Source organism: Cephus cinctus, unplaced genomic scaffold, assembly GCF_000341935.2.
Source record: "Cephus cinctus unplaced genomic scaffold, Ccin1 Ccin1_scaffold0457, whole genome shotgun sequence".
Lineage (NCBI taxonomy): Eukaryota > Metazoa > Arthropoda > Insecta > Hymenoptera > Cephidae > Cephus > Cephus cinctus.
The window spans coordinates 1125534-1151400 of NW_014333134.1; the positions used below are offsets into that span (position 1 = coordinate 1125534).

General features: G+C 37.5%; 6 protein-coding genes across 8 annotated transcripts in view; 4 read left to right on the forward strand and 2 right to left on the reverse strand.

The window, feature by feature from the left end:
• The first annotated feature begins 32 nt into the window (after positions 1–32).
• On the forward strand, positions 33–1741 carry LOC107267732 (meiotic recombination protein DMC1/LIM15 homolog). Its single transcript, XM_025085176.1, has 5 exons — positions 33–431; positions 513–742; positions 828–995; positions 1088–1250; positions 1376–1741. The coding sequence occupies exons 1-5, from the start codon at positions 345–347 to the stop codon at positions 1739–1741; spliced, it is 1014 nt and encodes a 337-aa protein (XP_024940944.1). The 5' UTR covers positions 33–344.
• A 167-nt stretch (positions 1742–1908) lies between these two features.
• LOC107267769 (ATP synthase subunit d, mitochondrial) lies at positions 1909–3157 on the reverse strand. Its single transcript, XM_015739832.2, has 3 exons — positions 2950–3157; positions 2489–2657; positions 1909–2367 (listed from the first exon to the last, which is right to left on the reverse strand). The coding sequence occupies exons 1-3, from the start codon at positions 3063–3065 to the stop codon at positions 2137–2139; spliced, it is 516 nt and encodes a 171-aa protein (XP_015595318.1). The 5' UTR covers positions 3066–3157; the 3' UTR covers positions 1909–2136.
• Positions 3158–3582: 425 nt separating this feature from the next.
• On the forward strand, positions 3583–11829 carry LOC107267762. Its single transcript, XM_015739818.2, has 8 exons — positions 3583–4050; positions 4474–6136; positions 6219–6453; positions 6529–6638; positions 6779–7025; positions 7084–7288; positions 7362–7563; positions 7643–11829. Exons 1-8 carry the CDS (start codon positions 3827–3829, stop codon positions 9224–9226), a joined length of 4470 nt encoding a protein of 1489 aa, XP_015595304.1. The 5' UTR covers positions 3583–3826; the 3' UTR covers positions 9227–11829.
• Positions 11830–11954: 125 nt separating this feature from the next.
• On the forward strand, positions 11955–14420 carry LOC107267767 (cytochrome b-c1 complex subunit 2, mitochondrial). Its single transcript, XM_015739828.2, has 7 exons — positions 11955–12104; positions 12531–12667; positions 12748–12939; positions 13029–13245; positions 13317–13748; positions 13849–14070; positions 14160–14420. Exons 1-7 carry the CDS (start codon positions 12060–12062, stop codon positions 14241–14243), a joined length of 1329 nt encoding a protein of 442 aa, XP_015595314.1. The 5' UTR covers positions 11955–12059; the 3' UTR covers positions 14244–14420.
• Positions 14421–14492: 72 nt separating this feature from the next.
• LOC107267766 (nucleolar protein 11) lies at positions 14493–16981 on the reverse strand. The gene is made up of 4 exons (XM_015739827.2): positions 16719–16981; positions 15926–16463; positions 14816–15849; positions 14493–14746 (listed from the first exon to the last, which is right to left on the reverse strand). The coding sequence occupies exons 1-4, from the start codon at positions 16848–16850 to the stop codon at positions 14618–14620; spliced, it is 1833 nt and encodes a 610-aa protein (XP_015595313.1). The 5' UTR covers positions 16851–16981; the 3' UTR covers positions 14493–14617.
• Positions 16982–18119: 1138 nt separating this feature from the next.
• The window catches only part of LOC107267908 (cilia- and flagella-associated protein 100), an 8337-nt gene continuing 589 nt past the window's right edge, over positions 18120–25867 (forward strand). The window contains exons 1-8 of one of the 3 annotated variants that reach the window (XR_003059721.1): positions 18120–18421; positions 21831–22017; positions 22228–22453; positions 22598–22855; positions 22941–23301; positions 23365–23594; positions 23673–23996; positions 24114–25719. Coding sequence is in view for 2 of the 3 variants with exons in the window: in XM_025085109.1 (XP_024940877.1) it covers positions 21875–22017; positions 22228–22453; positions 22598–22855; positions 22941–23301; positions 23365–23594; positions 23673–23996; positions 24114–24443 (1872 nt within the window). In the remaining variant the exon portion in view is untranslated. Of the gene's footprint in view, positions 18422–20420; positions 20708–20984; positions 21452–21830; positions 22018–22227; positions 22454–22597; positions 22856–22940; positions 23302–23364; positions 23595–23672; positions 23997–24113; positions 25720–25867 lie in introns of those variants that run through there. The other 2 variants (XM_025085109.1, XM_025085108.1) reach the window with 2 other exon arrangements.

Sequence of the window (25867 nt, forward strand, 5' to 3'; positions counted from 1 at the left end):
AAGAAAAATCTTATTACAGTTCGATTAAGATATATTCATAATAATAGCAAATATTACCTGGTTAGATATAACGTTTCAGTATGACTTTAACCAATGAAATAACTACTTTTTATGAACAATCATAAGTTGTACGAAAAACTAACTTTAATATCTCATCTTTGCTATCTTCTTGAGCAACAGCCAATCAGATCATAAAAACTAGTTTGCACGCTCTTTCAAATAATTTGAACTGCCTGCGTTCTAAAATTAGTCAACATTCTTAAAGAAAAGGAACTTCGGCCTACGGGGTAGAGCTGAAAATAAATAAATTCCATTAAAAATATAAATCTGTTAACACAATAACAATGGGCGATGTGTCACAAATTCGTTCAGTCGAAGAGAGCGAAGAGGAAACATTTCAGGATGTAGAAATGCTTCAAAGTCATGGGATCGTAACTGCTTTTAACAGTACTCCACGTTAATCTTTTGTCTTACTGGACAATTTATTATAAATAAGTAATTGTTCTGTCTAGAATGTGGCTGATATTAAGAAATTAAAATCTGTTGGAATATGTACTATCAAAGGAATTCAGATGCATACGAAAAAACGACTTTGCGCCATTAAAGGCTTTTCCGACGCCAAAGTTGATAAGATTAAAGAAGCTTGCAGTAAAATAGTACATTGTGGTTTTATGACGGCTTGCGAAGTGAATGATATGCGGAAGCGCATATTTCACGTGTCTACCGGAAGTCAAGAACTTGAGTATAGAATATTTAAATTTAAATACAGCAATAAGCAACACTTTTATTACTTGTATTATGAAAATATTTTCTTTTTGATATCCTAGTAAATTATTGGGTGGCGGTATAGAATCGATGGCCATAACTGAAGTTTTTGGCGAATTTCGCACTGGAAAGACACAATTATCACACACTCTTTGTATCACAGTACAAATGCCTGGAGTTGGAGGATACACTGGTGGGAAAGTAATATATATTGACACAGAGCACACATTGTATCCTTCAAAATATTCATACTTGTTAAACACAAATATCGTAGTTATCTGTGATCAATGTATTATCTCCTTATGCAGTATCATACATATAGTCGACCTGAACGACTTCGAGCAATTGCAACTAGATTTGGTTTGGATGAAGATGCAGCGCTTGATAATATATTATATGCTAGGGCTTATACCAGCGAACATCAACAGGAACTTCTTGATTACGTTGCAGCAAAGTTTCATGAGGAAGCTGGAATATTTAAACTTGTAAAACATTACTGTTATTAATTTAGTACCGAACATTTAGTTTTACATCCTAAAAATTTTGTTAACTTTCAAGCTAATCACATGTACAGTGATAGATTTATCGTTTAACTTTTTTTCTGTTATAGTTGATAGTGGATTCGGTAATGGCTCTTTTTAGAGTAGATTTTAGTGGCAGAGGAGAATTATCTGAGAGACAACAGAAGCTGTCTCAAATGATGTCACGCTTGCAAAAAATTTCAGAAGAATATAATGTGGCTGTTTTTATAACTAATCAGATGACAGCTGATCCTGGTGCCACCATGTCGTTTCAAGTAGATCCAAAGAAACCAATTGGTGGAAATATCATAGCACATGCTTCCACAACGAGGATATCCTTAAGGAAAAGCAGGGGAGAATGTAGAATTGCAAAGATTTATGACAGTCCTGATATGCCAGAAAGCGAAGCCACATTTGCAATTACTCTTGGTGGTATCGCTGATCCAAAAGACTAACTGTTCTTATATATAATCATTCAGAGGACATAATATTTAATACCATTACTGATCATACCTATATCAATGAAATTGTAAATTTCAATTATATTTATAAGACTAAAATGTAGAATAAAGTCACTTATATTACCTAAAAAAAAAGTAGGAGAACCTTATTTACACTAATATGACTTTAAAATTATACTCATTTAATGAACAGTAGTGATCTAGATACAGAAGGCCCGAGTAGACGTTCAGACGACGAAGTAATTCACTCTCTCATAATAAAAATGGAGATTGTGTCAGTAGATACAAGATACTAATTACATCGCACATTCCGAGACGATCCATATTTGCCAATGATGCTTTACAGTTAGAGTAACAACGGACTACAACAGGCGCAGTGGATAGTTTGATTAATGTTCATCATCAGGCATATTTTCAATTGCTGAAAGCTGAGAGTCTGGATCATGAGGCCAGAATGTTGGATTGTTAATGGGGTCCAAAGCCTGTTCAGGATACGCGTCCTTGAAATCTTCCATTGTCATTTGACCGAACGGAATCAGAGATTTCAGATGGGAAATTTGTGTGTTGTATTCTTCAATACGTTGATTCGATTCCTGGACGAACTGTTTAATATTTCCTTCCTATGATATGGAAATATAAATATTTCTGTATTATATCAATACTCTTGAAGTATTAAAATAACAATATGAATAAGAACATAAATTTTTTCAATAGATGTGTCATAATATAAGTGAATCTTACAACTTCAACAGCCTCTGCATCAACCAGTTTGGTATAATTATCTGCAGGATACGGAATTGACAATGATTCATATTCCTTTCTGAACTTCTCAACCATTCCAGCGATAGGGATGTTCTTTTGGTAAAAAGACCAGTCGATTTTTGGTGCTTCAGGTGGGTTTTCTTGAACACTGAATCATACAAAAAAATATAAAAATATAATCCACAAATTATACAATTACAGTCATGTGAGAGCATTCAGTGGCACTTTACAAGATGCACAAGTAACTTCAACAACTGCAGTCTACCAAAGTTTTATATACATACGGACAATTCAAATGATACACATAAATAATAACTGAAAAGAACTTTATCATATACAGATATTATATACCAATTTCCATTACTATAAAGTTTAAAATGACATTACATAATAATCATAGATTTTCTAAAACAGATCAGTATGATTTACTTTAAACGTACCGGCGAAGATATTGATCAGATTTGGCTCTGAAAGCGGCCAGGGCAGGCTTTTCAGCTTCAGGCACCCTCTCAGCTAGAGCGGCCCAATTTATAGCAGTAAGAGCTCGGCGTGACATTTTCGCGTGACCCAATCCAACAATGCTCCAAAAGACTCACGGGAGACCAATATGGCTTCGCCGAAGAAGTAGCAGTCGACGTAAAGTCGAATTTCCACAAGATCTCCCCCTCTATCTTTAAAAGCGACAGTGCTGCCACCTTGCGTCAATATAAAATTTATAAAGCCAAGTACACACAACTACATTTTATCGGGCAACCAAAAAAAAATGCGCCATTTTAACTTGCCTGAAATTCATTAATCATTGTGCCAAATATAATAATATAAAAATATTCAGTAGCTACATACACACGTCATAAATTAATCGTAGAATGTCTTACGAAGCTTATCGAGAGAAGTTAATTAAATACACTGTTTATATCAAAATATGTCTTTCGCTCACCCAGGTTTATCTGTCAACGAAGACATATTTGCGGACAGGACTTAAATTTTATCATTGCGGACAGAATACGTGTGAACGGTGGCTGAAAGTATATACTATGTATACAATTTTCCTGTCTACAAAGCTATACAAAGCACAACAGAGGGTCGTGTAGTGAAGCCTTGGTAAAATTTGGGAGGCTGAGGGCGTGTTGGAAGGCAAAGTCTGGATCGATAAAACAGGATATTCCTGATGACGCGGGGTGCACGAGGAGGCGAGGGCGACGGAGTGGGTGGTGATGGTTGGGTGGTGAGCATAAAGAGGATAGAATAATATCGGTGCGCGTCTCTCTGTCCCTTCGATTCCGCCGCTTTAATATCGGCGGACTTAGGATGTAAGTAATGCCCAAGAAAAGTACGAGGCATGTGAAAGAATCAGGAACAACAAGACGGACTCACGGGTGTGATCCCGTTGTGGCTCCTGAAGTCAAAGTGAAGCACTTTCGTAACGTTCATATTGGTGTTGCGAATGGTAGACGCTGGCTTTCCCTTAAAAAGCGTCTAGGACTGAAAACCGACGAGGATCTCGCCGAATATTTACTCAACTTAGCAGAGTCTGTCGCCAGGTATGTCTCGTACGGGACTAACCATTTGTCATTTATTTGGGCCTCATCTTCGTCCACATGGGAGGGAGAACTGTCACTTACACGGGACTTCCCCTCTACTGTCATTTGATGTTTTTGTATTATCGCCATCTTGCCCGGCGAGCAGCGGGAGGTCCTAATCGATAGGTGTATGAAAACGCGGGATTTCCCGTCTGGCATTGTTAGTTTTTAAATTGAATTTCTATGGTATAGTTGAATTTTATTATATTATTGAGAAAATCTATTAAAAGGTGACGATTTATACTCTAAATTCATTTTTGATTCAAATTTGTATATTTTTTATTAATTAATGTTACGATTTATTATGCAGTTGAACATAACAGTTTTATTTATATGATGTATGTAATAATTTACACATGTTATAATGAAATTTCAATTTTATAGACAAGATGATAAGTGCAGTAGTACTAATGGATGGAAGGCAAACCAGGATGAGGAAAATGAGTCGGAAGCGGTCACGACTGAAGAGACTGTACTAGATGTAGAGGAACCTCTCCGGCGTAGTCCAAGGAAACAACGTGTTTCCACAACACCAGACCCTGTTGCATCTTCCACGGATGCATTAGAGACTGTAGAATCGGATGATGCTGAAAATGTTGCAAAGATACCTGTTAGACGCAGCACAAGGACCAAGCACCACAAGAATAAAGCAAAACATCATAGGGAGAAACGTAAAAAGAGGAGGCATTCGAAGAACCTAGAGGATGCTGCTCTGACAGAGGTTAACGAGGCCGACACGGCGACTCCATCTGGCGATGAGACGAAAATCTCTGACAAGGATGAGGATAAGAAATCTCGTAGAAACAGTGTAGACACCAAATCGAAATTATTAGTAGAACATCTGAGGGTCTCTGCAAAAGAGGCAGAGTCCACCACGTCAAAGACTGACAAGATAGATACTGTAGAATATATAGAGGATATAAATAAGAAGGAAAGCGATAGTACTGAGATCGTGGAAGATCGGAATGCAGTCTGTGAAGAAAGAAATAATAGGGAAGTTCAGAAGCCTGACACAGTAAGTGAATATGAGGACAGTATAAGAAGTCCCGTGGTTAAGTGCTTGAACCAGGAAGCAGTAGTAGAGACCAAAGGAATCAAAGTATCTGCAGAAAATTCCAACGATGCACAGCTACCTGATACTCATAGTGGTGAAAATAAAACTTTAGACTATTGCGAAGAAAATGAGGATGACGATCGAGTCACAGGTTCTGAAAGCTTCAAAGAGGAAGTGGAAACACTAAAGGAGGCTGATGATCACAGGAAGATGCGGAAGAAGCGAAAACGCTTTAAACATGACACTAATGAGACCACAGCTGTAAAGGAGTCACCTGAAGGAGCAACCAATGAATTTACGCATAAGCATCGCAAGAAGAAGCACAAACATACCGGTGAACACAAGAACAAAAAGCACCATGATGTTCGCAAGGCACCACAGGATGGTATTGTTATCCATGAAGAAACACGTACATCAACCCCAATAACCAATGATTCAATTCCCATAGTGCCCGATGTGCTACCCAACGATCTGAGCCAGGAAGGCGTTTTAAGTGAACCACAAAGATTCGCCATTAAGATAAAATTCTGTCAAGACTGTATGGATACGCATCTCCGTGACGCATGTCCTCTCACAGTGCCACACTACACAATTCCGGATTCTATAACTTATGAAAAGTGGTTAGACAGGCACAAAGACAATGCAGATATATCAAGGGCTGCTAATTCTGAAGATCCTATGTCAGAAGGATATGGGAGAACTTCTGATGATGGTTTTGAATCCGATGAGGAGACTCTCTCTATGGAACAGTATAAACCGAAGATTAAAGTGGAGAGTGAGGAAAAACAATTAGTTCTTGATTCAGATCGACCACTTTACGCACGAGATTCTCTACCTGATTGCTTTGAATTGAAAACAGCAAATTCTGAACATGGTATTGGCATTTATGCAAAGAGTGTTGTACCAAAGTTTTCAAAACTTGGACCTCTAGTGGGAAAACCAGTGAAAGAAATGGATATTCCAGATGATTTTTCAATGAGACATATATGGGAGGTAAGAATTTCCTTAAAAAATAATTCATAAATTCCTACCCATACGGTAATTACGGACTAATAACATTTCTATCATCTCACAGATAGACAATAATGGCAAAACTTCATATCTAAGCACTACCAATCCTTTAAGGAGTAATTGGATTCGATATATGAGACCAGCTGAAACAAGAAAAGAAGGAAGCGTAGCAGTTGTAACAAAACATGGCGAATTGTATTTAGTTACAACACAGAAAATCTCCTGTGGAATGGAGTTAACTTATTGGGCTGAGTCACAGTCTTCTGCATGGACTCGAAAGAACAAAATAGATAAAACAAGTAAATCTACTTTTATATTATTTACATAAATGACTGTATAAATTCGACCACTTACATTGTATTTGTTTTTAATAGATTGCGGAGGATGCAATTTAAATTTTATGCATCCTATATATTATCGCCTTCATTGTTGTATTTTTCATGACACCAACTACAGCCTTACCATTCGAAAATACCACTGCAAGGTAATAAATTATTTAAATAATGTCCCCATATAAAGTCTGTTTTCGTGAGCTTCTCCGCGATAACAGTATTTCTAGAAAAGAAGTACTAGTTTACATTTATATAGCAGATCGTGCATCCACATACATTATTCTTGTTCAAGGTATGCGGTGCAGCTGTTTTGGGTAAAGATAACATTATGAAGCACGCAGCTGAGCTGCATGCAGGTAGAGGCGCTTACCAATGTCAGTATTGTAAAAAATTCTTCTTAAGACTGAATTACCTTGAGATGCACAGGACGTATGGTTGCGCACAGAATCCACAGCGATCGAGACCGCTGTGTGATTTTTGTGGTAGGAAATTTTGTCAGCCGCAAAAGCTGAAAGTACACATCAAGAGGATGCATAGTGGTGAGACAAAATTTAATGAATTAATAAAAACAAATATTTGTAACCATTAATCTTACAGATATGTCTGAAGTATTACGAGAATTTCAATGTAAGTCGTGCTTGAAACTCCTGGGATCACGTGCCGCTCTTCAACGACACATGAAGGAAGTTCATCACAAGGACGTCGTAGGTGCAGCCACTTGTGATCGATGTGGCAAAATGTTTCAGAACAAAAGTAACTTGAAGATACACATGTTGACTCATAGTGGAGTTAAGCCATTCAAGTAAATATCTTCTACAATTTGCCCTATGGTTTGTTTCATACGAATTAACTGAACTTCTATTTTTTTTCTTTAGGTGTAAGGAGAACGGTTGCAAGGCAGCTTTTACAACGAAACAGTGCTTGCAATTTCATTATAAAAAGGTGCACGGTCTCACGGAGGAAATGATGCCCAAGATTGAAAGGTCCGTTGCGTATACTTTCGATGCGTACAGCGGAGGTCTTGTGGAAGATGTTGGACGTGGAAAGACACCCCGGTTAAACAGGAGAAACTCCCAGGTGGGTACAGATCATAATTTTATATAGATAATTTTACAAATATTTCAAATTGTTAGCCCATGTTTTGTATTTCCAATAGGACAACAGCAATAGCCTCCCATCGTTGGATGACTGCAGTTCAGAAAACAGTTTGAAAACCGAAACATCAGTTAATTCGAATCATCCAAGTATCATAGAATTTCCAAATAATTCAAATGCTACTAGCAATTTTAAAGTGGATCGCGAAAATCATCCATCATCATCACCGCCACCAGCACCATCATCACAAACCATCATACCAGTACCAACAACAATGGAATCCACCCTGGAGACTGTCCGTACCGACGTGGATCTTTATGGGACATCAAGGTTACAGAGTAAAGGCAGTAAAAAGTGGATGGGTGAATTTAATCCGCCTGTTCCTTCGAATATATCAACGAGTCAACTACAAGTTGCAGCAGCTCCAGCAGATGTTTATGAGTTTGAAGAGAGTAGAAAGGACGAAGAGGAGAAATCAACGCCAACACCTGCTCAGAGTCTTATCGACGAGAGTAAACTGGGTCTGAACGTTTATAGGAGGACAGAAAGCTCCAATGCAAGTTTACTCGTAGAAGCTGCCCTGGATGCTGCAGAAAGAGATATAGGCGCAGTTAGTAGTCCTATGCTCGAAGATAATGACCGGGATACTAATCTCTATTCTATATCAACGCAGTTACAGTCCCCGATGCCACAGAGATCACCAGAAGGTCATCTCGATTCATACATACAGCAGCAAGAAGAGCTAATATCTCCTGCACCGACGCCCGATAATAGACATTCACCACCTACCCACCTGCACATGGACTACCATCTTCATCGTCCTGTAGATTATATAAATGCTGCCAGAACACATAATATTGAACAATATTTACATCACGAGGATCTACCTCGAGTATCCTCACCCAGCAGTTACATTCATGTCCAACAAGAGGATCTAGTGTCTCCTGCAGCTACACCAAATCCACGATATCAGGATGTCCACCATCACCATCAGGTTCCTACGGATAACCTTTCCAGCGACGAGGGTGACTCCGTGGCGCAGAATCTCAGCTTATCCGTCAAGGAGAAGGCCCTTCAGCTTGATCTCTCCACGTCGTATAAATATGATTCTTTAGAATCAGACTTCACCAGAGAACGATCCAATTTCGAGCCTCTAGTATTGAACAGTGGTGAACTCCAAGGTCTTGATATGTCTGCAAGAGGATTCCACCATAGCTTTGGTGCTCAAGTGCAGAATACAAGATACCATCATCATCATTTGTACGAGATTACTGAAAGACAAAGTGTTGATCTAAGTAGAACTGGTGGGTACTCTATGTCACCACCTCCACCACCGCCACCCTATCCTCACAGTGATGTTCTGAGGGTAGTCAGTTTGGATCTCACACCTGGTGGGAGGCACAGTGTGGATTTAAGCCTCTCCAGATCACATCATTTACATGGCACAGGTGCACGTATGATAGTTAGTCCTCAACCTCCAGGATCCTCGACGCCACACGTTGTTCCCGATACTGTCGAGGGTCGAATATTGTCTCCACCACCACCACCGCCGCCGCTTCCAGGATACAATCCGACCTATCCCGTAAGCCCAACCCCGTATCATCCTCCGAGACCTGGTTATCATCATTATTCTGGGTATTATTAGAAACTAAATGGCAATTAAGTTCCAATTAATCGTTATTATTTCAAAATCTTCTGTACAGTTGTGAGTTAAGTAATTCGAGCATGGGAAAGTGCTATCAAGATGAGGAACGGAGAATTTTGCAGCTCTTTTAAGAATTAATATTTCATTTACTTATTTTTTTATAGTTTTACCGGGTAGATGAGAATGTATAGATGTCATTTATTGCTTGACATAATCTCTATATTGAATATTTCAAATATGTTGATTTAATACGTACAGTGTTTAAGTAAGCATATGCAAGCTCTCTATCATTCTTGTGCACATGCGAAACTTAATCAAAGTCTTTGTCAAGAGCATCTTGTTTTACTTGCACAAAATAATTTAAATTTATATAAAATTTTATTTAAATCCTAGCTTTTATTTCACAGTATACTTAACAGCATCGTGCAAACTAGAAGTTCAATTTCACCTGTGTCAAGTGACACCGATAATATTATGTGCACAAGTTTTTAATCCTACTCGATTAGGACACAGTGTCCTTCACTGTGAATGGTTTGAAACGAGTGCTAATTAGTAGGAAGATTATCAGTCTAATACAATCCATTCATACCAAGTACAATTCTCACTCTTCCAGACTTTAAATATCTTTTAAATTATGATATACATTAATTGATTAAGTTTACACTTAGCAGTTATTAACTTCTCCTTGGAGCTCTTTTAAGAATACATTTGTTACGTTAATTCACGTTTTATGTAAAGACACAGTAACCCACTGTACTCGTATTAGATACGACAAACAGATATTTAAAAGTATGGATTAAAAACAGTCATAATCCAATGGCCACGACCGTGATAATCCCTTAGAAAAAAAGTTGTTACTTAGCTTTCTAGCCTATATTCTTCTATTTCGGATATGTGATTTGGATGATACCCTAAAACAAAAAAAAACCATAGCTGATATTCCACGTAACGTGACAACAGCCCGAATTTCCTGTATTACACAATTATAAAAATCCCGGATAGCAAAGTGTATTACGATATGAGAAATCAAGACAGCGTAGAAAGTATTGATGGAAAAGAAGAGAAACAATGTAATAAATATTTCTGGCAGAAAATCGAAATTAGTTAAACGTACAGGGAGTGAGAGCTGTTCTGTGATTATACATATATAATTGCATTAGCGAGTGACTAAATATATAATTACAATTTGAAAAAGACTAAAAGAAATTCACGCGACAAACAAGAGAACGATGTTTTATTTACTGTCTTTCGATTTGAACATGTAGCTACAAAAGGTCTCTCGCTACTTTTTATGAGTAAACAGGATAATTTAAGCCTGTACGTAAAGATTTGTTTAAACTTTTAATTGTGAACACAGAAAAACACTACAATTATTTGTATTATTTTAATTTAATGAATATTGCTACCCGGGATCCTGTAGATTATGAGATAATTCCAAATCGGGATGCCTAACGGTAGTTTATAAGAGTAAATATATTATGCATGATGACCTATAAACGGGTCACAATGTTCATTTACAATTCTAGTCATTATGAGAATACATAGTTTCTTCAATGAATGTAGCAATTACATTTAGCTATTTAATACATTTTTCTTAAGTCATACAGTGAACTTTGCGAATGAACTTTTGATGCCAAGTATTAAATTGTAAATACAGCTTTTAACAAATTCATTAAAGCTGCGAATGGCTAATTCAAGTATAATTGTTATTGGACATCGATTAAGAGAATTTAATCGCACAATTATTTTAATTGTGAATTTATTAATACGAGCATGTAATTGTTACTCATTTGCAAAGTCTGCTGACATTTTAAGTATAGCTTCCTAGTTCTCATCGGACTTATACCCATCCGCCATCTATTGAAACCAAAGATCTAAAATAATTGTAACATTTGTGCCAAATTGCGAGGCGCTCGTTGTTATGTATACAATTTTTAATTGTTATAAGGAGCTTATTCTGATAATTAAGTTTTTTAATTTTTTTTGCGTGTGTGACGCATCTTCAGACTTCACTTATTATCGAATTCTAGATTTATTATTATATTTATTTGAATTTCATATTAATTTTTGCTTTTATACAGTTCTATTAATTTATTTCTTAAGTTTGGGTTATCGAAGTGCATTCTTAACATTACTTGTACTTTTTATAGTTTTTTTTAAGAAAGTTCTTTCGAGACAATTTTCGGAATGTTGGAAGATCCTTCTTGTTTTGAACGAATTTTTATTTTATTCATTACTATCATGGACATAATTCTGTTCATCCATTTCAGCGTGATATTATCTGTTTTTATTTATTTAGGCATAAATGTTGAACGTGAACCTCGTTTAAATAATTATATTCTGTATATTGTGCATATTTGACGCTAGATTTAACGATAATTAAAAAAAAAAGATAAGAAAAGTGAAAAGTATACTTGAAGATTTATGATATTCTGAAGATGATGAAGAAGAAAAATAAAAATTAAACAAAAACTCAAAGGAATAATATTTGTGAGTACAAAACGCGGCACAGGATATATTTATATCAGGTTTATTAATTGTAAGTGATACCGATAGAATGCAAACAGTGATTAAAAAGACCAAAATAATATTCTCTCCCAAAATGTGTTCTTTCATTTTATGCATTAGGATCTCTAATATATGCTCTTTACTTTGACCTGTTTTCCCTTATATTGTTCAGACAGTCCTACGAGATAAGTTTGATTTTGAGTTTTCCCGGGCGACTTTTAAACTGATGTATAGTGGTGCCACCTTGTGATCGTTTTGCTTTGCCGTAGCAGACCTCTTTACACAGGGTCTTCGTGGTCTAAGATTTCCCTGAAAAGAACGAAAAATGGCTTCGTCGGTGGTACGGGCCCCTCTTTTGCGTAATGCTACGGTAAGCTCAATTTTCCTGATACGCTTTAACTAATAAAAAATATATTAAGATTTTTAGAGATGCGAGCAGCTGCGGTCGGGTTTTGGAATCGCTTTTGATGGGGTGTTATGTAAAGGCTCAAATCCATTGATTATCGTATATACTACTTAATTGACTCTTTTCGTAATACCTATTTTCCAAGGATATTTTTTAAAACGTTATAATATTCTACATTTGCCTTTGAGTGAACTAACAGAAAGTAGCATTTTGTGGTAGCAATCTGTCTGTGAAGTATGTGACAGAATTGGGTTCGGTGACTGGGCAGGACAAGGCTGTCAATGACCTTTTTAGATAAAACTTGCTGTTACAGTGTATATGAGTTATTTAATCTCATACCAATGACATAACTTGTTAACAAATTAAAACTTTTGAAATTTCTCTCTTTAGGTGAGGCACTATGCTGCTGCAGCTGCAGCTCAAAGTGCTGTGAATCCGACACCTGATTCTCAGGTACTGGGAAACAAGATTACTGTAGCTGCCATTGACAGCAATAGCCCGGTTGCTCAGGTTTCTGTGATTTTCAGGTAATGAGAATATTCTACCAGCTAAAATTGATCAAAACTGTATTTTGTGACTATAAGATATTCATCTCTATTATCTACAGGGCTGGTTCTCGCAATGAAACATATGACACGCAAGGTATTTCTCATATGCTCCGAATTGCTGCAGGCCTGACGACAAGCCGCTCTACTGCTTTTGGCATCACCAGGAACATTCAACAGATAGGAGGAAACCTAACTGCTGTGGCCGACCGCGAAAGTATTGCCTACACGTTGCAGGTCACTCGTGACCATCTGTAAGTCATCAACTACCTAAAGAATACACCAATAATCATACAATAAACAGTCTTTGACATATTATCAAATTACTATTAATTACCCACAGTGGTCAAGCTCTGACATTCTTGGAAGACGTCGCAACCCGTCAAATTTTCAAACCATGGGAAATCTCCGACCAGGCTGCAAGATTACGATATGAATTATCCAGCATCCCAGAAACCACCAGAGTCATTGAACTACTCCACAAGGCCGCCTACCGCAAGGGTCTTGGATATTCTCTCTACTGCCCAAAGCGTCAAATCGGCAAGATCAACAGCGAGTCTGTAAGAAAACATGATTGAGTCTATTATACATAATATAACAATAAATACTGAATCTAATACTTTTCTAACAGCTTCAGCACTTTGTCAGCACCTGGTTCTCCGGAAACAGATGCGCTGTAGTCGGTTCCGGTGTTTCCCTCGAAGAACTCTCTAACTTCGCAGAAAATCTGCAGGTCTCCGGTCGCGACAGCAACTCCGAACCCTCTAAATATGTGGGGGGTGAATTGCGCAAGGAACGTAACTCGCCGCTAGCCAGTGTAGCTGTGGCAGTCGAGGGTGCTGGACTTGATAAGGAGAAGGATGCTCTTGCACTAGCCGTTCTTCAGTATGCTGCTGGTACTGGTCCCCAAGTCAAATGGGGATCTAGTAGTGCTCCCCTGATCAAAAGCGTCGCATCTGCAGCTGGTTCTGATCCTTTTGCTATTACTGCATTCAATGCTAGCTATTCCGACTCTGGTCTGTTTGGTTTTGTACTCTCCGCACCTCGCAACGTTGCTGGATCGGTATGTAATATGAAAAAAAAGCAAACGAAATGAAATAATGTATCAAGATCACCTGCACTTTTACCAAAATTGCATTTAAAAAAGTGGTTGAATCTTTTAGCTCACAACTGCTGCGTACAAATGGCTGAAGTCTCCTAATGTGACTGACGCCGATATTACTCGTGGCAAGACGGCGCTCAAAGCGTCGATTTTGTACGCAGCTGAGGATCCTTCTTCACAATTGGAGGGAATTGGGCAACATGCACTACTCAAAGGACGCACAGCGTCGGTCGTCGCCATTGCTGCTGAAGTTGATAAGATTTCTGCGTCTGATGTTAAGAGCGTCAGTATACTCATGAATACTTTATGAATGTTTAGATTTTCTCTCTTTTTCTAATTATTTTAAAGATTTGCTTTCTCTCTGCTTTCTAGGTACTTTGTAAGCTTAGTGGCAAACCATCGTTGGCGGCCATTGGCGACCTTTCAACTGTCCCACACGTTGATCAACTGAGTTAGATCTTAGAATCTAACATTCCGACATCCTTAGTACTAAAACTAAAAAAAAATCAGCATATTTATCACAGGAGTCAAGAACGCGAAAACCCGTTATTTCTTCGACGTGGTAATGGCTCGTGTTCAGTTGCAATTCATGTAATTGTGTAAATAATAAATAAACAATTAGACAACAAAAAATGGCTTCTTATGCAGAGCTTTGATGTCTCGATCAGAAAATTAAACTGGTTATTAAATATCCCATACGTAATATTTATGTTAATAAGAAATAAAATATATTTGTTTATTTGTGTACAATGGTGGAACCGTTTCGCTGGGTGTTTTAAAACATTATTTAAGAATTCTCGCCAGGAATCAAAGCGAGAATTTTCGGAGTCTCAGTACAACTTAACTTCTTCGATGGAATAGAATTTATTAAAATCCTTCGGTGTAGGCTTTAGAGGTTTGCCATGTGCTATCCTTTCCAGCATGGGTCTAATATTTTGTAACTCTTCGATTAGCTGAAACTAATAAGCAAGATGTTAACTTAAATAATTCTAGTATATTATATTTACATTCATTCAACATCTACTTACACGTGCTTCTAAGATGGAATCTAATTTATTAAATAGAGCTAAGATCTCTGGGTCTTGTGATAAAAGATAATGTTGATAGTGAGAATCTAGCAGTAAAGTCGCCCAAATAATCAACTGTTTTTCACAGAGTGGAGACGAGCCTTTAATTTCATCAGTTTCATTATCGAGCTTCTTAATTAAATAATGTAGTAGTGTCAATACTTCGTTAAAACTCAGTCCGGTTTTTAGGTAGGATAATAAACAAATGTCAGAATAGCTCGTGTTAAGGATCTTGTCTAGGAAGGTCCTCCTTCTCAAAGATATCGACTTTTTGATTTGGGTTTCACTTAGTCCATTTTTTACAGGTGTAAAAGTCTGTTCTGGTTCTTTCAAACAGAACGCTAACAAATCCACTAGTAACTTCTCTGGTATGTCATTGAAATTATCAAGACACCAAATAATCGCCTGGATATCCTTTCTTTCGATAAGTTGAGGAATTATTATTTGCTGAATGGCAGCATCGCTCAATCCTTCATTGACAAGGGTTAAAGCTTCTTTCGGCAAGGATTTAGGTAGTCTCTTAAATGAAAATGCTGCAGCATTCCCTAAATGATCATCCCACTTTGCTACCACAGATTCCTGAACTACCATAACCTCACTATCCTCATTTCTCTCTTTAATATTATTTTTAAATCTCAAGGATGATCCTAGCAGGCTTTCTATCTTCTGCGGAGCAAGTCTATATGGAGCTATTGCCAAGTGCCTATTGGCAGCTAATAGTAATTTGTCTTCAACTTTCCACAACTTAGCATCCTTTGTGTATAATTTCAATTTTTGAACAGCCTGTGCAAGTTTAAACTGCACATTATATATCATAAGAACAGCACCTTCTTCTAACTCATCCGCACCATAGACTGCTACAGTGGTTTCATTTAAAGCTGTCATCACAACAGGATGCTTTGTACTAACAGTTGTGACGACAGTTACTAATGCACCAGGAGGTGGAGTTGAGGAAGATCCTGTTAGTGTATACCTGCATAATCTTCCATGAGACCCTAAAGTTATAATTACAATTAAAAAAGAAAGATTTCAACATATGGTTCTTGGTTATTTTGAAACAAGGCTGCTTACACAAAGTCAAGAGATATGCATTATTGTTATCTTGCATAACAACGTGTCCCATGAGGTCTTCCGAAGTTCGTTTCAGTTCTATTCTTGTGATTTGATCAGGATCTTCTTGGTACGTGCTTCTTTTTAGACCGACAGTCACATAATTGTACACATGTTCTGCTTTTGCTTTTGTCAAAGCACAGAGGTATGTTCCATTGTTTACACTAACTAATTGGCACTGTACTATTTTTTCATTTTCTCTTAGAACACCTGGACTAGTCCATGATTTCTTATTTTGCAATGCCCATTCTAAGGAAGCTGTTGCACCATTTTGTGTAACTAAAACTGGCGGATGTCCTTCTAATGAAAGTATTGTGTGAAATGGAGTACTGAACTTATATCTCTTGACTTTCTCCAGATCTGTTTCCTCATCAGACCAAACACGAACATGATTCTCATTGAAGACTGCAGCATAACGACTTTCTGTTTGGTCATATATGACTTGTGTAGTTAAACGCTCCTTGCTCGTCCAACTATTAACTTGCTTTAAATCTTGGAGCTGAAAAAGAAAAGAACAATATTAATGTATTAATTCAAAAGACAAACCAATAATATTTGATCTCATGATTATTTCCAACAATGAAGTTCATTTTAACAAACATTACTTGGAGTCCAATATGTAAAATTAACTAAAAACCGGAATAAAATTATTAAAAACAAAACAGCAATATATAAAAATACCAGAATAGAATGATCTGTATGATCTGTATTAAAGATACAAATAAAATAATTACAATAAGTAAAGATATATAACCTTATATCGAATAACAATATTTCTGCCAAGGGTAACAATGGCGCAGCCAGAATCCGAATCTTTTTCAACACCCAACAAATTCTGTTGATCGATTAATGGGCACAGTGTGTAATAGGAACTGAGTTTAGCCATTTTATTCCCAAGAAATAATATAACGATCCAATTCTCTCATGGGCGCAAAACGTGCCATTTGAAAACGCACACCGAGCATCGGAGTAGTTACCATTACAGATATTACTTGAATTACGTATATAGTACAACAATCTTTCGTAAAAAGTGATGGCGCTACATGAAAGATCCGTGAATTCTATAGATTAGAAATACACGTATGCTGCCATCTCTTAGAAACCCCATAAAACTTTTACGAAATATAAAATCCAGTACAGCGACTATCAGAAATTTACAAAAAAGTTATAGCATTTTTGATCAACAGAATTTTCTTGCCCATGTATAACGTGTAGTCTGATACATTTTCGATTTGCAAACTTTTCTACACCATCAAATTTGGTGTGTCGTAGAGTCAAGCCCCCTTAGGGCTTGGAAGAACAGGAATGAAATATTTATTTTTTTTTTGGTACGATGCATGGAACGTCACATGCAATGAAGATTAATGATTGTTATCACATTTTCACGCTATAATTTTATTTAAAAAATACATTAGGCGAAAAACTAAAAAAATATAAAGATAAAATATATGCTTTATCTCATAATGGGGAGTAAGAAGATCAATGACTCCACACTCATCGCTATTACTTCAACAATATTTATCTACAGGCCCTGCAATATTATTCATGATTCAAAACTTTTTAACTTTTTTTTATGACTAAATGACACCCTAGGGAAATTAAGGAAACGCGGGGTACTTGTAATGTCAATTTTCACGAATGAGAATTTGGAGCGCCTACGAGCATGCAACCTGCTCTGCACTTCATATAAAAGATACACGAAGTTTCATCCCACAGGCGTCTACAGTACTTTATACAACATCAAGCGATACCATACAAACATACAAACATGATATTCCTAATGAATAGATACCGAAGCATACTTTCCGATACAGTTTGAAACGTAATGAAATTTTCACCGAATAATCTTATCGACTAAGATCTTAATCGTATATTTGTTTTTAATAAACATACTTCTTTTCTGGAACTCCATGCCAAAACTGTTCTCAAATTTCTTATTATTCCTTACCAGTATCCAATTCCTTCCTTTCCTTGTGACTGCCTTCTACAATGAGATGCGCCAGACAGTATCTAATTGAAATGCAGGTAGTTACGATAAAACACAAAGCGCATGTCAAACAAGATACGTTACCTAGAGCAGAAAAATATACATAACAAACCTGACACGAGCGTCGGGTTAGGAAAACAGCCGTAAGCCATGGAAACACGAGCGCGTCAGTCGCCATTACTGTGTCAATAGGTTACGAGTATCTAGAAAAGATTACCCCATAATCTTTAATATCCAACAGTACGATTGTTTCAAGTTTCTTACGGAGTAATTAAAAAGTGACATAAAAATGTACAATGAGTCAAGGCAGTACCAAAGTCAATAGCAGTATTGTTCGAGCGAAGTATCAAGCTATTAAAGAATTGTATTAACCTTATTAAAGTGATGCATCCACTTGGTTAACATCGTCCTTGACTTTTTGAGGATTGTTTTGGTTAAGATCAATTACACTGCAGCACCGAAGCTTCAGGGTGAGTAAGCAACGTGCTCCATTTATTTCACACCTCACCCTCGTCTTTGGGACGTTTACGTTGAAAATAGAAACTCTCTCAAGTTTACACTTTAAAAGATGCGTCAAGATCTGCTGCAACGGTTAGTTCCAGTAAACTGTTCAAAAACGAAGCGTTATTTCGGAAAATTTCCATTTTCATGCATACTCTTTTCATAGCTATGATAAGTCCAGCAAAGCAGTAATTATATTGACTGTTGCAGATCAAACAGCTCGATTTAAATATCTATTTTCTAACGAAATGGAAAAATATTCAATCCGATTATTTCTGTCTAACGAATCAATTCTATTGTTCCTTTCGAACATGAACCTTTTTTCTACCACTGTTCGCAATGCTTACCAACTGTGCTCGACTTGCGTTTCGCAGACTCTTCGTTTCATCAGCAATTTCCAAGCTGTGCAAATACGAAGAACTGCAACGGAGTGGCGCATGAAATTATCATTTAGACATTTTCGCGTATTACATCGTACAATTTATATTTATGTTTTCTGAAAAACAAGAGTCTTCCCGATAGAGAAATTTATAAGTAACTGGAGGATGTGGTTTATCCTTGTCACCCGACAGAAATAAAAAAAAAGTATATTGTCACGCGTAAACCGGAAACCACTTTCCGGCCCCTTAAACGCCCATCCTAAATCTCTGTCAGCTTGTCATCACGGCAGCAATGTGCGACCTGGGTCCAGGCTTATGTGCCATATATAGTCACGTATGTTGTATACGAATGTAACATATGTACAATCTATGTATGACTCGAGGCGGAGAAATGCTGTAACAGTATTAGTACTATTCACCTATCCGTGTTAACTATGCCACAGCTTACACCGTTTAAGACCTACAATACCAATAACGTGTACAGTTATCATTAAACGAGTATAGACAGAAAACATTTTTCTACAATAAAATCCGTTAACAATTTTTCAAAACGACGTTGTCATATCTATCAAATTGTTATCACGACTGTAAATCAAGACTCTTAGATTTTCTAAAGGAAAGAAAATGCTCTGCATTACCATCTACGGAACAATTTTTTTGTCAAACAAGTAAAAGTCAAACGCCAGATGTTTCTCGTTTGTCAATAATAAAGGAAGAACAAGATGCAGAATATATATGTACATATATGATATACGACACGTGAACCTAGTTATTCATTCACAAACGACAGCAAAGTCTCACAAATTTTCCACCACGTGTTAATCGGCTTGGATCCTGAAATTATTTTTTATATTTATTGACCCGCCAATCCGGTTGGAAAGATCCGTGAAACCATGTGGAACACGAGGGAGGAAAGATGCACGTCTTCCTCAAAACGCACCCGTATGAACGCGTCGCGACGCATCTTCGACGTATGTTAAACGAGTGCATGTGTGGTAGAATCGGTGGTGGCCCATTTGCCCAGATGTTTGCAAGAGGGTCGTCCGTTCGCCTTTCTCGAATACTTATTCAGATATATGCATCCTGAAGCTGGTAAAAAAGTAACGAGCATTATCCTAAAGTAAAGAAGATCAATGTGACAGCCATCATTTCTAATCCATTAAACGATACTTTCCTACGTCCTAAGTTCTGTTATTTATTTGCACCTCAAGTTTTCGCACGCTTTCCGTTTTCGATTGACTTTAATGATCTTGTCGATTTATTGACAAGGACTTTCGAAAATTTCTTAGTAAACCGCGTAGAGCTGATTTCCATCTTGAGAGTATGAAAAAAAAAATTATTTACAAGCATAAACTATACGGTTTACAGAACTTTTATGTACGTAGCATAAATTTTCTTTCACGAACATATGTATATGCTTATGTATATAATATATAATAAATACTTTTGACGTAAACACACCTTTATCGCCAGTCTGATTAGCCAGCACCATTATTATTATGGACGCTATAAATCCACACTACTATCAATTTCATTGCGGCATTGATAGACGCTGTTAAAGATCGTATAACAGCTGAGGAGTCATTATATCAAGCATAGAATAAAGAAAAATAATAGAGACGACCGTCTGATCTATCAATAAAAACTGTTCGTGTAAATAATATCCTTTGTTCGTTCGTATCGCGTGTAAGTGACGTCATTGGCGCAGTTCCCGTTCGAGAATCGAGAAAATACCGAAAACAGGAAAGACAAGAGAAAGAGAGAGACTAACGGGGAAATACCCGACTAATTTAGACGTGCGGTCCAAAAGTGTCGCAAGCCCTATAGCGATGCGCCTTAACAGTAGATATACGATGGCAATGACTAACCTCAACGGTAAAAGCCTAAGACCGATTTCATGACGAATTCAACGATCTCGTAAAGCACAAAGTGATGGGTGTTAAATTGAAAATATATTTAATTTTGAGGAAAACAATTTACAAAAAATTACATAGCTCCGGCAGACTTAATTTTCTCATAAATGTAACGAACTTTATTATACCGGGTATATATACACGGCGTGAGTCAGTTAACGTCCGTAATGCGTGTTTATGACGTAGCAATCTTTCGTTGATTTCTTTTTATGTCTCAATAAAATAATCTAATCGCCGTATTGTATTAGGTAGGAAAAGAAGGTTATGTGGAGCAGAATAGCTGAGGAACTTAGGAGAGCGCGCGTATACATATGTATACGTACGGTAAGGATAATACACGGGGATAACATGGCGGCCGAGCTAAGATAACGCGATATTTATAAAAGACAAGTACGTGTAATCGGAGGACCCAGAGAAAGCAGCCCGAGGGGACCCAACCCGCCCAAACTTTCTGACGTTCCATATATGTAGCTATGAATCCTGCCTGAATATGTAGCCTGATCTTCGTTCTCTGTGCGTATCTTGCGCATGTACACGCCACGTGGAATCGAGAGGTTAGGAAGAAAAAAAAAGATGGCCTCTGGCAAGCAAGAAGGACAAGGTGAAGTACGAAGGCGCGTAGCACGATTTCGAATTTGATATTAGAAATTGGGGTCCCTGCCAAACTTGGTTACTATCACGGGAATTTAAGACGAGGAAGAAACAGGTGTGTCAAATCAGGAGCAATGACAATTTTTAAATTAGAAATTTGTCCTAGTATGACTATTGGTCTGTAAACTTATTTAAATACGTATACTTGAATATATTTATAAATTTCACTCGACCTCCTTTATTTGTAAATCTAGGTACAGATTGGAAAAAATATTTTGACGTATACACGTTAACTGTAATCAGGTCGGGATATCAGTTTCAACTTTAGGGGACTCAATTATGTTTCAATCCATAACAAGATGACCCTTCAAAGTCGAACTGATGTCACGACTCGACTAGAGATGGTTTGATGTGATCTTGATGTGCTAAAATACAGAATAATTGTTCGATATTGTTTAATACACGTATAAAAAATTGATTGATTCAAATTTCAGGACTAAAGGGACTCGTGAGGAATCTTATTTAAATTCGAGAAAAAATGAGTGACGATTCACGTCCACCGAGTTTTTCACGTGTACGACAAATTTCTCGAAAGGTTCGGCCTCCTGTTAAATTGAAAAAGGAATCGATACGACCACCTACCATCAATGAAATTATTTTTCATCGACGAAATGTCCCGAGGTATTTTCAACTTATTATCAATAAAAGCTAAAGGAAGTTTACCATTCTAAGAAATAATTTTAAGCATGACTTATCATATAAGATAAATATATTTTTTATTAACACAATATTTTCCCATCTAACGATTTCCCGGATAATTTCTTCGTCATCCGTTCTGCTAACTACTTATGAAATAAAAATAATATAAGCTTATTTTTATCCTTAATTTAGATCACGTTATTACTTCACGAGCGGACATGAGCATTGTGGAAAACCAAGAGACGTTAATACCGAGCAGTCGCCATATGCAATTCCACCAAATTCAAGTTTGTTCAGTTATGCTCAATATTGCAAGGGTCGAAAGCAGCGATCTTTTCGCGAGCCCGAAAAGCCAACCTACAAAACAGGCAAGAGCCAAGAAACACGTGGCACGTGCGACATCTTGAAAAGGCTGCAGGTGTGTTTTCAATAAAAATAACGCGATGCGGTCAGGCGAGAGTGAAAATCCACGAGATAAACTCACCGTGATATCTGTGAGAAATTTGCAGACTGCATGCTTGATGAATATCTTGAAGATAATCCTTGTGCCTTGTGCATTCAGGTGCAGGTGGAGATTGAAGAGGATGAAGCAAAGGTCCATAAGGACATGGATAAAGCGAACGCCATGACCGACATAGATCCTGAGTATTTTACAGAATTGCGTGGAAGAGTGATCAAGGATCGTTCATCGTTGAAAAAATATGTTGATGATATAAGGGAGGTCCTTAGGACTAGATTACTTGCTGGACAGGAGAAAGATGACTGTATACGTATAGATCAGCAATTTAATGAGGAGCAAAAACGATTGGATAAGATAAAAGTATGGGGGGATGCTGTTGATCATTGATTTCTCTTTAAAATATTTCTCTGAGAATTTATATTGCTTATTTTGTTCTCTGAAAAAGAGGAGGTATCGACAGTATGTAACTGGATTTGAGGAATTCCTATCTAAAGATCATGAACAGAGTATGGAGGTCCTACGCAAAGCTGAGGAACAAACTAATATCACCGATGAGTGCAGTGCTAAGAGAAACCAATTGTCCAAGGCTTATGGTCAGATCAGGCTGGACGTTTACTTCTGGGAAGAGGCATGGAGGATGGTGAAGATGTGTCAGAAATTTTTGTACCAAGTCTCACCTTTATCTTGGAGAATTCAGCATGATTTGGCGCACAGGAATCAGAATGAATTGGTATCGGCCCAGGATGATGATCTTTTTAGTCGGTACAAGATGGCGGATCAGGTGGCATCCCTCGACTCGTTGATAGGTACATAACAAGTGGAGATTTAAGATTTATATTTTAATCTACGTTTTTGTATACATTTTTCAGAATTATTTGAGCAGGATATCGCGGATGCTGAACCACCTCAGTTGTACTTTGAAGATCCTCAGGACTTGCTGAAGGTTTTCAGGGCGATGGAACTCCAAAATCTGAATGCCTTGATGCACCTTGAATCTTTAGCAGGACCCATGGCCGCCATTGCTACCACCATTACGGAAGCTGAGAATCAGATCAAAAGTGAAATACGAGAGATCGTTGAAGGAATCGAAGATCTAGAGGTATGATTATAATAAGGTGACATAGGTAACTGAAAAAATATGACAGACCACTTAAAAAAGAGAGTTTCTTATGTATAGGCGGCCATTAGCTGGAAGGAGTCAAGAGCAGCTAGTTTGGAGGAGTACGCGAATTATCTTCTCTACGGTATATTCCGCAACTTGGTGTGTTCAGAACCTGTTCTCAATATACGTGTCTTCATCGAGGACACCTACGAAAGCTGTGTAGCACCAAACGACGCCAACCTGGACAGCTACACGATGATGCGTTCAATCGAGAAGGTACATGAGGAATTGAATATGCAGTTGGATAACCTACCCCACGAAGTAGTGCAGACATGCGAAAAGGAAGGTTTCCGGCAGGAAATGAAAGCCATGAAGGAAGCCGAGGACGCAGCCAGGAAGGTTAGTAAATTAAAAAATAAAACATCTGAGAGAGCTTTTCCATTATTTTGTTCTATAACTATTTTACCTTAAAGGCAGTAGAACTGAATATTCATTGGCCACTTTTTTCCCGTTTAGTTTGAACTCATGCATAGACTATTGGCTGCATTGCAACATATAATGGAACCACCGAAACCAAAGAAAAGATCTTTGGTTAAGCGTTCAGCTCCCATCGAGCCTAAAATTAAAGAAATGCCGCCAGCGCCACCACCGACTGACGAGGAAATGCAAATACTAACCTTCTTCACGGGTTACTGCCCTCAGGAAAACTATGAAAATTATCGGAATCAGTTTCCCGATGATTTTGACTTAACTTTTAGAAGTCGCGGGTACGATCTTCATGAAAATATTTCTCAGACGGATAACAAAGATTGCCGTATTCAGCATGCAATTAACCTACCAAACTGATCAATAATATATACGTATGGTACTTTCAATATATCCAAATTTCTTTAAAAGTCTTTCAGTAATCGATGTGACGGCTGGGAAAATTTTTGACAAAATTTCATTAAATATTAAATTGAATATTTCACGGCTGAGATGTAGCTATTAAGTCTAAAGACGATAAATGATTCACCGTGGCACGTCATTCAAATTTAAAATAAACGTCACAAGTTGTTAATCCATACATTGGTGCGATACACTTATATTAATGAAAACGAATCTATATCGAGGTCGTTAAAGTAATATTATTGATGTTGATTTAAGTTCCCCAGTTTAAAGCCGATATCTACATAACTGTAGAATAAAAGTTTCGTCGTCTCATGCGGGTGGTAATAAACTCATTGAGGAATATGAAATTGCAACAAACCACAGTTGAGTGCTATTTACACTTTTAGTTTGGCGAACAGCTAGTGAATAAGGTTATGTACACTAGCGAGCAATAATGGCCTTCTTGTTACAGTGTAATAACATTTGATTTAAAGTAGTATTTTCGAGGACCATTTGGCTTCCTTTTTACATCTCATGTCCTCGTTAGAAACATGTGCTTTCTGCTATGTCCTGAATGACCAGTGCTAATCCATTATATATTTTACATTGCCTTTCAGTTCTTGAAAATGTAACACAAGTTGCGATTAATTTTACTTTAGTCTGTAATAGAAAAAAAAATAGTAATGGCGCCAAGTTCCACGTGGCTTCGTGGGCGTTCCGGATCTCGTCGAGACGCGACAAACAAAACTGACTAATGAGGGTCGCGATACGACAACAACGAGCTGCTGATTAATAAAAAGTAAAAAAAGGGAAATGACGGGGACGCGCCTCTATTGAACGAGACTATAGGGGTCGTCATTGAAGTTGCCCTCTAAAGGGAAGGCAGAATGACTGATAAGAGGATATAAAGGGTAGAATAGGGATGTAAAAAAAAAAGAAATCTCACGTACGGTTGCACAGTCTACTCAGTCCATACAGTATGAAGCAAAATGCACACCAAAGAATATCTACATAATATAACACAGAGCAGCAGGAAAAAAATTATCTCAACAATCACTGAAATTAAGTACATTAAAATAAGAGAAGATTTCATCCTAAATCTCTGTAATTTTTCACAAGGAGAAAGGTGACCGATCAAAGGTCAACCCGAACGATTACCAAAGGCCAAATTGTCACCGATGTTGGAACCAGTGGATTAAAGGAGTAATAGATAAAAATGCAAAAAACAAAATGGAGTCCTTACAAATGCGAGGTAAAATCCCAGTTGAATCCCGAGTTTCGTGTACTTGTATAGAAGGCCCCAGAGATTATCCCCATGGCAACGAGGCTCGATACCAGACTACTCTGTACAGCCTGTCTGGGGTAGTACTCTTGAACGACCCGCTACCCCCCCCCCCCCC